This window comes from Gobio gobio (assembly GCF_949357685.1).
Source record: "Gobio gobio genome assembly, chromosome: 3".
In the NCBI taxonomy this organism is placed as follows: domain Eukaryota; kingdom Metazoa; phylum Chordata; class Actinopteri; order Cypriniformes; family Gobionidae; genus Gobio; species Gobio gobio.
The window spans coordinates 61,185,245-61,197,904 of record NC_137099.1 but is presented as its reverse complement, the minus strand read 5'-3'; the positions used below and the strand labels follow the sequence as shown (position 1 = coordinate 61,197,904).

The 12,660-nt window shown below is 42.1% G+C and overlaps 1 protein-coding gene across 1 annotated transcript; it reads right to left on the bottom strand.

The window, feature by feature from the left end:
* Window positions 1-224: 224 nt before the first annotated feature.
* LOC307124218 (GTPase IMAP family member 8-like) lies at window positions 225-5,190 on the bottom strand (the record flags this gene model as incomplete). Its single annotated transcript, XM_079813267.1, has 4 exons — window positions 225-832; window positions 999-1,904; window positions 4,108-5,067; window positions 5,172-5,190. 4 exons carry the CDS (start codon window positions 5,188-5,190, stop codon window positions 225-227), a joined length of 2,493 nt encoding a protein of 830 aa, XP_079669393.1.
* Window positions 5,191-12,660: the final 7,470 nt, after the last annotated feature.

The window sequence follows — 12,660 nt, the reverse complement described above, 5'->3', positions numbered from 1 at the left end:
GAAAACTGGACATGTTTATGTTCTTGGAATGTTCTTCATATAATGTTGAGTTGTTAATCAAAATTAAGTTGAAAGATTTTTTTTTTTTCAGGAACATATAACTTCTTAAAAAGACGTTACTCTTAAGATAAAAAAACTGGACATTTTAACATTCCCATAACCAAAAAATAATGTTTGGAAAACATTCTTAGAACAAAAATCTGTTAGCTGGGTATTAATGGGGTTTATAGTATTTCACAGCTATCTTGACTTTTAAAGATGTTGTGTTTGGTGTAGTGCCTCCCTCCATTTCTCTGCAGCATTTCATCAATCTTCTCCAGCAGTTCAGTGACCTGACCTTGATTGTTTCTGTCCTTGTTGTTTAATGTGTGAAATCTGCCGCCACAGCTGTCAATCAGTAATTTTAGGTCCTTGTTTCTTTGTATATACTCATTCAGAACTTCATCTATCAACACATTCAGAAAATCAGCATGGGTGAAAATAATGATTGTGTGATTTAAAGCATCTTTTTCAAGGTTCTGCTGAAGCCATTTCACTGTGTTCTTTCTCTCCTCTGTGAATCCCCCTACTCTGATCACCAGCAGAAACACATGAGGACCAGGAGCAGACAACCCTAAGCTTTGCTCAATTTCAGAGAATTGTGTGAAGGGATGTAAGATGATGGCTGGAGTGTCAGTGATTGAGATGGGTTTTCCAGACACCACTGCAACTTGTTTCTCACAGCTCCTAGTGGTCATTATTGCACTCACTCTGAAAGCATCTCTACCCAGGATGGTGTTTCCAGTTGAACTCTTTCCTTCTCCCAGTAAACCAAGCAGGACAATCCTCAAACCTGTTAGAATGAGGAGGATGATGCTATTTAATGCAGGTAAATTCAAAATGGCCTCTTCCATTTTAAAATCTTCTTGGTCCTCATTACTCTATATTAAACATCACATCTCTTTATTTATGCATGTTCTGAATCAAATCAAACCAAACCACAAAAGTCTAATATTTACCTCGTCTTGACAGATTGCTGTGTAACATTGCTCTTGCTAGTGACAATCTCAGAGCCATTTCACTTAACTCAAGGCCCATCATGAGACCAAGGAGATTATCTGTGTGTCTATGCCGTTCATGTAAACCCCTTTCCACCTCTGTGCCCTCTTGATTTCTCTCATTGTCTCCATCGCTACTCTCTTCTTGACTTTGTGTATTTATATCTTCTTGATTGATTCCTCTTTCCTGCTCTTGCTTCTCCTGAGGAGATGATGAGAAGGGGAAAACGTGTCTCATACCCTCTTGTTTCTCCCTCGGCTCTCTGAGATTGTTTTGAGCTTCCAGACATGTCCCGTTGGTGTAATGTTCTCCTTTGTTGTCTTTAATCATTTGTTCAATCTTCTCCAGCAGCTCTGTGACCTGATTTTGATTGTTTCTGTCTTGATTGTTAAATGAGTGAAATCTGCCACCACAGCTGTCAATCAATGACTGAAGATCAGGGCTCTTCCTGATATACTGATCCAGAGATTCATCCATCAGCAAATCCACATGAGTGAACAAAACAATCGTGTGACGTACAGCTTCTTCTCCAAAGTTGTCCTGAACCCATTTTATTGTGTTCTTCTCCTCTGTGTGTCTTCTATTCAATCTGATGACCAGCAGAAACACATGAGGACCAGGAGCAGACATTTCGAAACACTCCTCAATGTTTCGCTTGAGTTCATCCTGCAAGATATTGTACCACGGCCCATCTAACATTCTTGGAGTGTCAGTGATTGAGATTGTTTTTCCAGAAACTACTGCTTCTTGTTTCTCACAGGTTAAAATAACAGCCCCCGCTCTAAACGCATTTCTGCCCAGGATGGTGTTTGCTGTTGCTGTCTTTCCCACATCAGATTTACCCAGAATCACAATCCTTAGATCTGCTAAAATGAGATGAATATATGCATTGAAAGTTCAACAGCATTAATTTTTTTAATCATATTTGATAAATAACTGCCCAACTAAAGGAAACACTTTCAATAAATCATCAATATCTAAACCTCTGTTAATTCTCAAAAAGACCTGTAGGTCTGACAGAAATAAAGTCAGTCTGGTTTGTAATAAGAGAGATTTAATGTATTTTCAGTTGATGTCATCTAAAGCTGTGGCTGAAGTCAGTTGTAGTTCTTGTGTTTCTCTGTCCTTCAGTGATTCTGCTCATTATCATCAGGTGTCTTCAAAAATTAATCAATCATCACTTAATTAATCACTTAAGTATCTTATTAACTCCAACACTGCTTCAGTGTTACTTTAACACCCTGCTGGTGGTTCCCATATAAACACTGAGCAGTGTTAATTCAACACCAGGAATTTCCTGTGCACAGCCTGAAATCAACTGAAAATAAAATAAGACAATACATCTCTCAAGATGTCAGCAGAAGCTCTTGTTGAGAATTAACAGAGGTTTAGATGTAGGTGATTTATTGAAAATATTTGGTCATCATTATGGTGATCAGTGTTTCTTAGTGGTGCAACAGATCACAAAACTCACGGTTCGGATCACACTACGGATCATGAGTCACAGATCGGATCGTTTTTCGGATCAGAATAAAAGGGGGAGGAGACTATTTTTATTTGCTTTCCATTTATTACATGAAAACCTTTGGTGTTAACATAACCTATATGGTTTATAGGTTAACAAGGAACTTTTGGTGTTAACAAAAATAAAATAAATAAATAACCATCTGAATAAATCAAATTTGACTAAAAACAACCTGAGACGTGTTCAAAAATGGGCCTGAGGTTTTTTTATTTTAAAGATTAGGATGTCAACATTCTCAGGGGAGAGAGTAGACCTCTCACACTTGTCAGCATTGCAATTCTCTTTGTAGGCCTATACACTATTTTATAGATATCATGTTTAAACGCACTACACTTTTTTGAATTAATTACTTTGTATTTATATAGCCTAATACCTACTTTAGATGTATATATTACGTTGCTCATGCAAATTGCAAAACAGACAATAGACTATGTTAAAATAACAAACATTTTAAATTAAAACTTATGCTTTTCTTTCGTTTTTAAATCTTTTTACAAGAAATCCTGCAGGTCATAAAGAACTTTGTTTTTCCACCTCCAAGAAAGGACAGGTGCTCTCCATTATTTCTCCTTGTTTACTTAAAGGCCGTTTTTCTTGCTTTACTCAAGGCAAAAAGCCATGTCTTGACTTTGAAACAGAGTAGACTTTACATTATATGCATCTGTGGTGGAATTACTAGATTTTCGCATCGATACATGTTTGTTTTCATGCGGATGCACTGTCACTTTATTTCAGCGCCAGCACATCAAACAATAGACTCTGTGCGGAAACGATCGCAGCACAGCTGTATGGAAACGATCGCAGCACAGCTGTATGGCTACGCGCTCCTGGAACGCACTGATGGACAGAAGCCGCGTGCAGTGAAAGCTGTATCCGGAAAAAATACGCACCGCATATGCACTGCAAACGGAGTATGTGAAACAGGCGTCAGCAGGTGCCATTCTCGATGTATGCGCCATTTTCATACGGCTTTCTCGTGCCACAGTGCCTATATAATGTTACAGTTTTGTCCACACCCTTCTTCCGTCATCATTATATTTTACGGGGAAGCCAAAATGCTCCCATACACGCGATTTAAACGATGCGAGAGGCTTTTCAAGTTCTTCTACTTCTCCGCTAGCCACTGTTGACTGATTAACATGCCCTGTTCACGTGAACACATGTGTTTCTCTGAACGAGATCACTTAAAAAGCAATATCAGCATGAAAAATTGTTTTTTAGTCTGCGATCGCTAAACAATTCAGATTAATCCACAAGTTTAAAAAAAATTCACAATATATCCGCGGGTCACGTGCATGCCAAACCATGGGTCGTGATCCGTACGGATCACGGATCAACTGCGATCCGTTACACCCCTAGTGTTTCATTTAGTTTGACAGTTTGACTCTTGGCTAATTATGTGAGTTTATGGCCTTTGTAGCAGTGATAACTGAAACTCATAATTTGTTGCAAAGAAAGCCATACATAAAAGATGATCAGGTAAAATATTTATCAGGATCATAAAGCAGAGTTTCAATTCTCTCCCCTGATAGTTGATTAATTACCTGTTTTTGAATGTTCTGGTGTCATTCTTTTTTTGAGTGCCCATCTTTGTCTTTCTTTCTCTTTGCGACTTTCCATCTGTTTCCTGAGATCTTCCTTCATTCTCAGATATTGTGTTCTCTCCTTCATATCCTCTTCCCCCCTCTCATTATGGTATTTTCTTACGTCTTCTTTTTTGGTGGTTTTAATATCATCCTTTTGATTTCCTCCTTCTCTCTGCTTGCATGCATCTCTCTCCTCTAGTCTTTTCCACACCTGTTCTTGTTTCATTGTCTCTTCTTTCTGTTTCTGTCTCTTTTCTTCATATTTCACTCTATACTTTTGCTCTCTGTGTTTTCTCTGATTCTTCAGGTAGATCTCATTGCTGTAGTTTTGTCCACTGTTTTTCTTCATCATTTCATCAATACTCTTTAGGAGCTTTGTGATCTGGTAAGAATCACACTCATTTTTGCTGTTTATCACATGAAATCTTCCCTCAAAGTAGTTCAGTATTTTCTGTGCTTCTTTACTCTCGATGATTTCAGTCCATTCTCTTTTGGAGACCCTTTCTCTTCCGATAAACAGCACCATGGTGAACAGGAAAGCTTCTTCTCCAAAGTTCTTCTGAATTTGCTCCACAATGTTCCTCTTCTCCTCTCTGAAGTTCTCCAGGTTGATGATGAGCAGGAAGACGTGTGGACCAGGATCAGAGAGAAACAGACTCTTCATCATCTGCTGCTTCAACTCTTCATCGGTCAGTTGAGTGTTGAAGAATCCTGGAGTGTCGATGATGGAGATGTTTCTGTCTTCTACTCTTCCTCTCTGTATCTCACTCTCTCTGGTTCTGCTCTCTTTAAACACCTCTCGACCCAGTATTGCATTTGCTGTTGAACTCTTTCCAACTCCAGAGACTCCCAGCAGCACAATCCTCAGATCATTGAAACCAGGTACTTCATCAGGCTCTGTGAAACAGGCATCAGCACCTTTATTAGTAATTAATTTATGAATTACTGCATTTTAATTGTTGCATTTTTTACTACCATAAAGTAGTCCGCCCTTTTCACATTTACACACTTTTCACACTTACATTCTCTCAGAACAGTCATTTAGGGGCAGCGAAAGAAGCCATTTGCTTTATTAGAAGCCAGTGTGCCATCAGAATAACTGAAACTGATATTTCAAGGTAAAACACACATATACAGCATTAAATACCATTAAGGAAATTCTGGGTGCCACACAAGTTAACCTTTTCCCCGTTATTGACGTAAATGCCTGTCATTTATGAGACACCCCACTGAGCAAAGGCGTACGTTGAAAAGATGTCCACTGAGGAGCCAGAATGAAAGTTTTTATGACGTCTGTTTTTGACGTGTTCTGCACGTCCGATATAGACGTTCATGGAACCTCAAGGTTAAAAACTAGTTCAAATTGTGGACATATTTCCCATTTGTAATTGCAAAGCAACTCACAGACAGTGTGTGTTTGTCCAGAAATCATGGAAATAAAATAAACTTAGCTCACACCTTTAGACACTTTAGACAACTTAGCATCTGTAATTCACACATCTTTGGATCGTGAGAGAATCGTGGGATTCAATCCAGGATCTTCTTGCTGTGAGGAGACAGTGTTTCCCACTGAGACACTGGTGCTGCCCTTAATCACAGACATAAGACACACTTTGACTATTTCTGTCAGACGTCTACAGAAGCTCTTACTGAGAATTAATAGAGCTTTAGATGTTGATGTTTATGTTTCATTTGAAGTCACCATTGTGGTGGGAAGCGTTTGCTTTAGTTGGGCTCTTGGTCCCCGTATTTGTGTTAACTTTTGTTTGGCAGCTGTAACTGTGTGTGTGAAACACAATAGTTGTGGCTGAGAAAGCAAAGATAAAGTGACATCAGGTACTGTCAGCTCCTTGTTGATGACTAAATTATCAGAAGTCTAGAATCTGATGTTGTTGTAACAGCATTGGCAGCTGGCAGGAAGTCTAAATCTTGGACTCATCATCATTATCTCATGACCCGATTCAATCAGATTTTGGGCCGAATACATCACCGGATGAGGCTTCTACACACCAACTCGTGACTCTCCTAATCAAATCAGACATAGACAATGGGGTGTGTGTGTAAGAGATATCGAAGTTAATGAACAACCACGATGTCCGCCAGATTGTCTGAGTCTAAAGAATGGACCATCGAATTGTTCCGCCTAAAGGCATTCACATGACTTTACTCTGCAAACACACATACACGGAGAGTGCTGAAAGAAGACAATTCTTGCACAACACGTGTTACTTAAAACATGGGACTTAAAGAACTGTTTTAATAATGTTCAAATATATATAATCCGTTGATTTCATGTCTTTATACAATGTATTAGAATAACTAGGATGTCTACTGTTGCCAATCAAAACCTGTATGCCAGTAACTGTGATAATCTTGTATATCTGGACGCGCAAATCACAGAATGACCGTTCTTAGTATCTCTGTTATCGCGAAATTATGACTAGGCCAAATTTGGTTCAAAAATCAGATTTTGATGCATAATTTCAGAAATACCAGCTTTCTAAAGAAAAAGAGGCTTTAGAATTTCCACCCTATTGATTAACTCAGAGGAGGGGGGTTCAGAGAACAATGGAACACTCGCGCCTTCTCGAGAAGATCTCTCCACGTACGTGATTGGATCTTTCCATAAGTCGGGCTCGGCCAGTCCATCTATAAATGCAGAAGTTATCATTAACTCCTTGCGCTCTGCCACTACGAGGAGAAGACCATCCTGGCCTTTGACCTCCCCTTGAGAGAAGGACCCCTTTGGCCCCAAGCCAAAAGAGAGAGACGGACCTGCAACTTCTGGAGCGACTTTCCTGAACTTCACAGAAATTCTCCGGACTCACCTCCTTAGCGAACTTCCACGACGATTCGAACTCAGACACGTACACGAGAGAGCCTAATGCAAGTATTATATTTCACCTTTAACTGCTTGTACGAGGTTGTCTTAATTAGTCCTGATTCACGAAATCATAAATGTCTGAAGGGTTTTGGTGAAGTGATTGAACTGTCTGTCTGTCTCTCTCTCTCTTTTTCTCTCTCTCTCTCTCTCTCTCTCTCTCTCTCTCTCGCTCTCTCTCTCTCTCTCTCTCTCTCTCTCTCTCTCTCTCATCTCTCTCTCCCTCGTGGATTCTCTCTTTCCATCATTCTTTTCCCTTTGATTTTATTCGTTAAGTTTGATTTTTCCTTGTTTGTACCATATCGTTTGTTTCTCCTATATATATATATGCATATTTACCCCCGTGTGATTCGTAGCTTTGTATTCTATAGTGTTTTATTAAAACTCAATAATTGCATTAAATTGAATCCTTATTGTTTTGCTCACAAATCTCGAAGTCACTGAAGCGTAAGATCTAAGCTACCCATTTAAGCTTGATTTTCATGTATTACTACCTCAGTAATACAAATTGTGCAAACATAAGAGATATTATTTGTCCTGATCAAACAGATCAATGTTTCTTAAGGTTTGTAAGATTGATAATTGATGAAGAAATCAATTTGGATAAAGGTTACTTTTAAATGATTAAAGGTTCCGTTATACGTTAATTTTTCTGTACAACAAGCTAATAATATTCATAAACTCATGAATATTCATACCATTTGAATTAATTATTCCCCAAAACTTATTGTTGTTACAAGGTGGTGGAGAATATTCGAGCAGTTTCAAACTTCGTTTTTGTGAGCAATATTAATATTCATATTCATGTGTAATTTTTGGGTATTAATATTATGCACGCGCGTTTTCGTTCGTTTCTTTGAACTGTGAGACAAATCGCGCAAGCGAACTCACTCACAAAGGCACGACGCCGAGCTCAGTTTAAAGCATATTAACAGATGCTAAATTGGCAATATTAAATGTCCTGCAGAGATAAAGAAATCTCTGTTCAGTCCGTACATGAGTAATATTGTTTTGTCCCGCTTGACTTGAACGACGAAATCTTCTTTCAAGCGGAAGATTGAAATAGGGCGAGCCTCCCCTATTCAATAATAGGCCTAATATAATATTAAATCGTTAAAGATAAACGATAAAACTCCTGGTTTCGCATTGGGGTAGCTATCCAAAGCCAGACCTAACACATGACTCATAAATGCTGACGGACCGTCAGCCAGTTTGATAAATGTCTATTGGAGTTCTTTTAAATGTGAAGCAAAGCAGATGTTAATTCCTGTAGCCACATGTTTCTTGTGCCATTATAGCACAAAAAGGCCCGCCGTGGTCTAAAAGTCATTGTGTGTTAATTCTGGGTGCCATTATATGATTTTTGGTCTTCAACCCCACGAGCGTGTGTTGCAACTCCGCGTGCTAGACGCCCGAGGGCGCGAGCTCACAGCTCTCGAATTACACTTCCTCATAACTTTATCCCGAGCGAGCGCAACGACGCCATCTCGTGGGTATTTTCGGATAGTTCTACTCTCCGCTAGTAATTTTGTCTTGACAGACTTAATTTTCCTTCCTAAGTTGAGCATGTGAATTGTTAATGATTACTGTTAGGAACGTTTTCATTTATGCAATTTTACTAAGCATTAGGCAGCAACCAGGTCTCATTCTCGCTGATTAAAAACACGTATTTGAATTTGGGTTTAAAAGGAAAAATGAATTTCCTCTAACTTAAATTGAAATTAGGTTCTTAAAGTTACTGACAGTCCGCTTGGAAGGAAGGACGCCACCGTGTGGCCGTACCCTGCTAAGTCAGCTTACAGCTCTCTCTCTCTTTTCCACTTTCTTCCAATTCTGTCTGAAGTGCTTATTCCTGTTTCCCTTGCTGATTATTACATTTTTTTTTTTGGTTATTAATGATACTCCAACTTAGCATTAAATTGTTATAGGATATTATTTGGACTTGCTTTCTTTTATTTACATTCTCCCTACAGGCTTATTTAAATTTAAATTTTAAACTTGTTTTGAATTTAATTTGAATTAAGTTTGTCTTGTTTAATTTTAATTTTAATTTTCTATTTAATTTTATTTTATTAATTTTTTTTTTATTATTAGTTAAAAAAAAATTTTTTGTTTTTTTTTTCTTCCTCTCATTTGGGTTAGGTTAATTTTAACAGTTACCAACATTATCAAAATTGCCTTTTGTTTTATCATTATTTGATAGAAACCTTTGCCTTTTTCTAAATCACTCTCGATATAGGATTTTGCATTTCCTTTTCGCCTGCAACCATAAATCACTTGATCCGGTAAACAATAGAGTCTTAATTAATTTTGAGTTCGCCTGTTTACCCTCTTTTGTGTATTTATTGTAAGGCTCACAAGCATCTGTGGTGAACTGAGAATCGTCTCAACGTGGTCTCCACGAGCAAGGTTGTCCAACCGACGTGACCTGCACCGGCTGTGTGTGAATCTCGGTTTCTTTTACCTCTGTCCGCCGTTGCGGCACGCAGTGGCGACATCAGCAATCTGACACTCCAAAGCCGGTCAACCAGTTCAGCTGACACACACAAGGCAATGTTTGGTGCCCGTACCCAAACCTTGGCTTAATAGGGAGCCACTCTTGAAAAAGAGGGTTCTGGGGAGCGTGCCAACTTTGCTGTGCTGGCTGGCGGTTGACGGGTGGGTGCTGTCAGGTCGTGTTTAAAGTCTAAACTGTTTGAGTGGGCGTAACGCGACAGAGTAACAAGGACCGAGGACACGGCAGTTGGGTGTTTGGGAACGCCCGGAAGGCCGACTGCGCCACTGGTTTCCACCTGAGCGACCTCAAATCGCCCCGGATAAACTAAAGGTAATAAAATCCACATTATAAGCCAAATATTAGATACTCCCCGAGTATAGCCTAAACGTTTGGCCCACCTTTCCTCTCTAAGCCGCACCCTTTTCCTAGGTTTCCTACCCCGATAGTCACACATGCTGTAGGCCCTATCGGAAACTCTTACGAAAGGTAGCAGGCTTAACCCCTTTAGTGCTTCTCTAACACTCCCAGCGTTCGCGCTTATTCTCCTTGTTATTGCAGACCAATTCATTTTGTGTTTGTTTTCACTGTGCTCTTTCCTACTTTCACTGTCTGGACTGTCGTAATCTTGTTTCTTTCAGTTCACCAAGAGACCCCAAGGAAAGCAAATTAATAGAGTGACAACCAAGCAGCCGGCGTCACCAGGTGACCCACAGGGCTATCGCCTGTCAAAGCCTCTATTTCAGGCCGATCCAAAAATTGGCCCGCCTAATTGCCTAACTGTCTACATCGGTTAGCCAAAATTCTTGTCGACGGCATAGTCCGTACAAGAGCTCGTAAACCTTAGAACAAACTTGCATTGGCCTCTTTGTGTGTGTGTGTGCTGTGTTTCTCTCGCCCACAGTGAACCAGTATGTCCCGTTCATCCAGTCCCGCTGTCCCTTGGGATCGCCTAGCGGTATGGTTGGAAGCGATGACGAGCACTGTTCCGTCGGAGGACACCAGTGATCTGCAACTGCTGAGCCAGGAGGAACTGGACACAGAGCTAGACAAGCTGACGGCACACGACCCGACGCAGAGTTACTCTCACAAAGAACTGGCCAAGATCCTCGGGAGCCTCGCCCACAACCTTGTCGCCCAGGCACGGCTAAGAGAAAAGAGCCACACCGACCTGGAACAGGAAGCGGCAACACTAAAGCTCCAAGCCGAGGAGGCCCGGAGAAACCAGGCCCTCACCCAGCGTCATCTAGACCAGCTACTTCTAGAGACCGAGGAAAAGGGTGAAACGGACACAGAACGAGAGAAAGAAGTAAAAAGACTTCAAAAGGCCCTGGAAGATCTGCGTCTGGACAAAGACCACAGAGAGCAGTCGGAGAAAGACACCAGGGAAGAACTCAACGAACAGCTCCGGCGAGGCGAAGCTCTCCTAGAGAGAGCCAACACTGCGCTCAAAGACAGAGATGCTAAAGCCAAAGCCTCCGAAAACCACTTGCAGGCTGCCCGAGCCGAGATCAATGAGCTGGTCCAGCAAAGACATGAGCTCAAAGATGAACTTGACCTTGTTCACAGAGAACTGAAACATTCCTATAAACTGCAAAGTGACCGGGAAGGGGGAACGCACCACACAAAGTTTCCCCCGACCAGCTGGTCCGCACCTTCTAGCCAAGAACCAAGAGCTGAAGAGGGGGGTGACAGCCCACTGCTCAGACTGTCACCTGCTAGCCTCCCCGAACCCCCGCCAGCAGCGGAGGAAGGGACGCCCTTCCAGGAAGTCAGGGTCAGCAGCCACGTAGCTCATAAGGACCTTTACAAGCTGGCCAGAAATATCCCTACTTTCAGCCCAGACCCTGCAGGAGGACACGATGTTTATGCCTATTTGCAAGACATAGACTTTCACCTGCAGACTGTCGCTAACGCGAGCACTTGGGACAGATTGTGCCTACTCAAACTCACGTCTAACCGGGACGTGCGTAGCTTTCTAGACCGCCAACCAGAGACTGTCAAAGCGGACTATGGCCAGCTACGACGAGCTTTAATTCGTGAATACTCTGATCCAGAATCAGTCCAGGGGCTCATCGCTGCTGTGGACCTCAGGCAAGGTCGACTTGAAACCCCACAGAACTTTTATAATCGACTGCGACGTACCTACTTCGGCGCACGAAACGAACCAGGCATGGAGGAGGACCTCAGCTTCAGAACCCTGTTCCTCCGAAACCTCCACCCCACGATTAATCACCATCTGGGAGTTCTGGTTTGTCCACGCAGCATGTCCACACAACAGTTAAGAGACTTAGCTCACAAGGCTTACACCAAGCAAAAAGCTATTTCTGAAAAGACTGTAAAACACCCAACCATTTGCCCTGTCTCTGAGCATCGCCCAGAGCTGACCCTAGAGGGCGCCCAACAGAACCACAGTTACGGACCCGTCAACAGAGAGTCTACACTGTTCCAAGCCAGCAGAGGGCAGCATGATCGTGGTAATACCCATCCAAGGTACCAGAACGATCGCTCTGGAGGATCCTGGGACCGGCCTCGCCCCCTCCACAACCAAAAGGGGGGGGGCACATGGGAAGCCGGCCGGCAACCCAGAAGGAGCCGAACCCTCTCTCCCAGAACGCCAAGCCCAGAAAACCGACGGAGGGACCACTCTCGACGTGGTACTGGTAAGAGCGGATCTGAGCCCACGGCTAACAAGAAAAGCATGGTCGAGTCCGAAACTGCAGAACTGCTGAAGGTACTGAAGGAGTTTCTACAAAAGAAACCCCGCAAGACAGACAAGAAGGATAAACCAGACACCGCATGACTGAACCGGACGCCTGAAATCAACCTTCCTGACCTTTCTGCAACTGAACCTAACACCCAGAACACTGTTTCCCAACCACAGACTCTCGAACTAACTGTTGCACCCCCACACGTCAGCAACACCCACTCACTCCAGCTGACGGCAACACTTCCTGACCGAGACAGTGTCACTCCGCACACCAAGGTACATGAAAGTGCTGTCCTGGTTATCTGCACTCACAGTGAGACACAAGAGACATATCCCGACTGCCTACCGATCAACACACAGGCCCCAACACCCAGACTCTTGGGGAACCTGATCGAGAAGGGAATGGCTCGAAAACTCTACCTAACC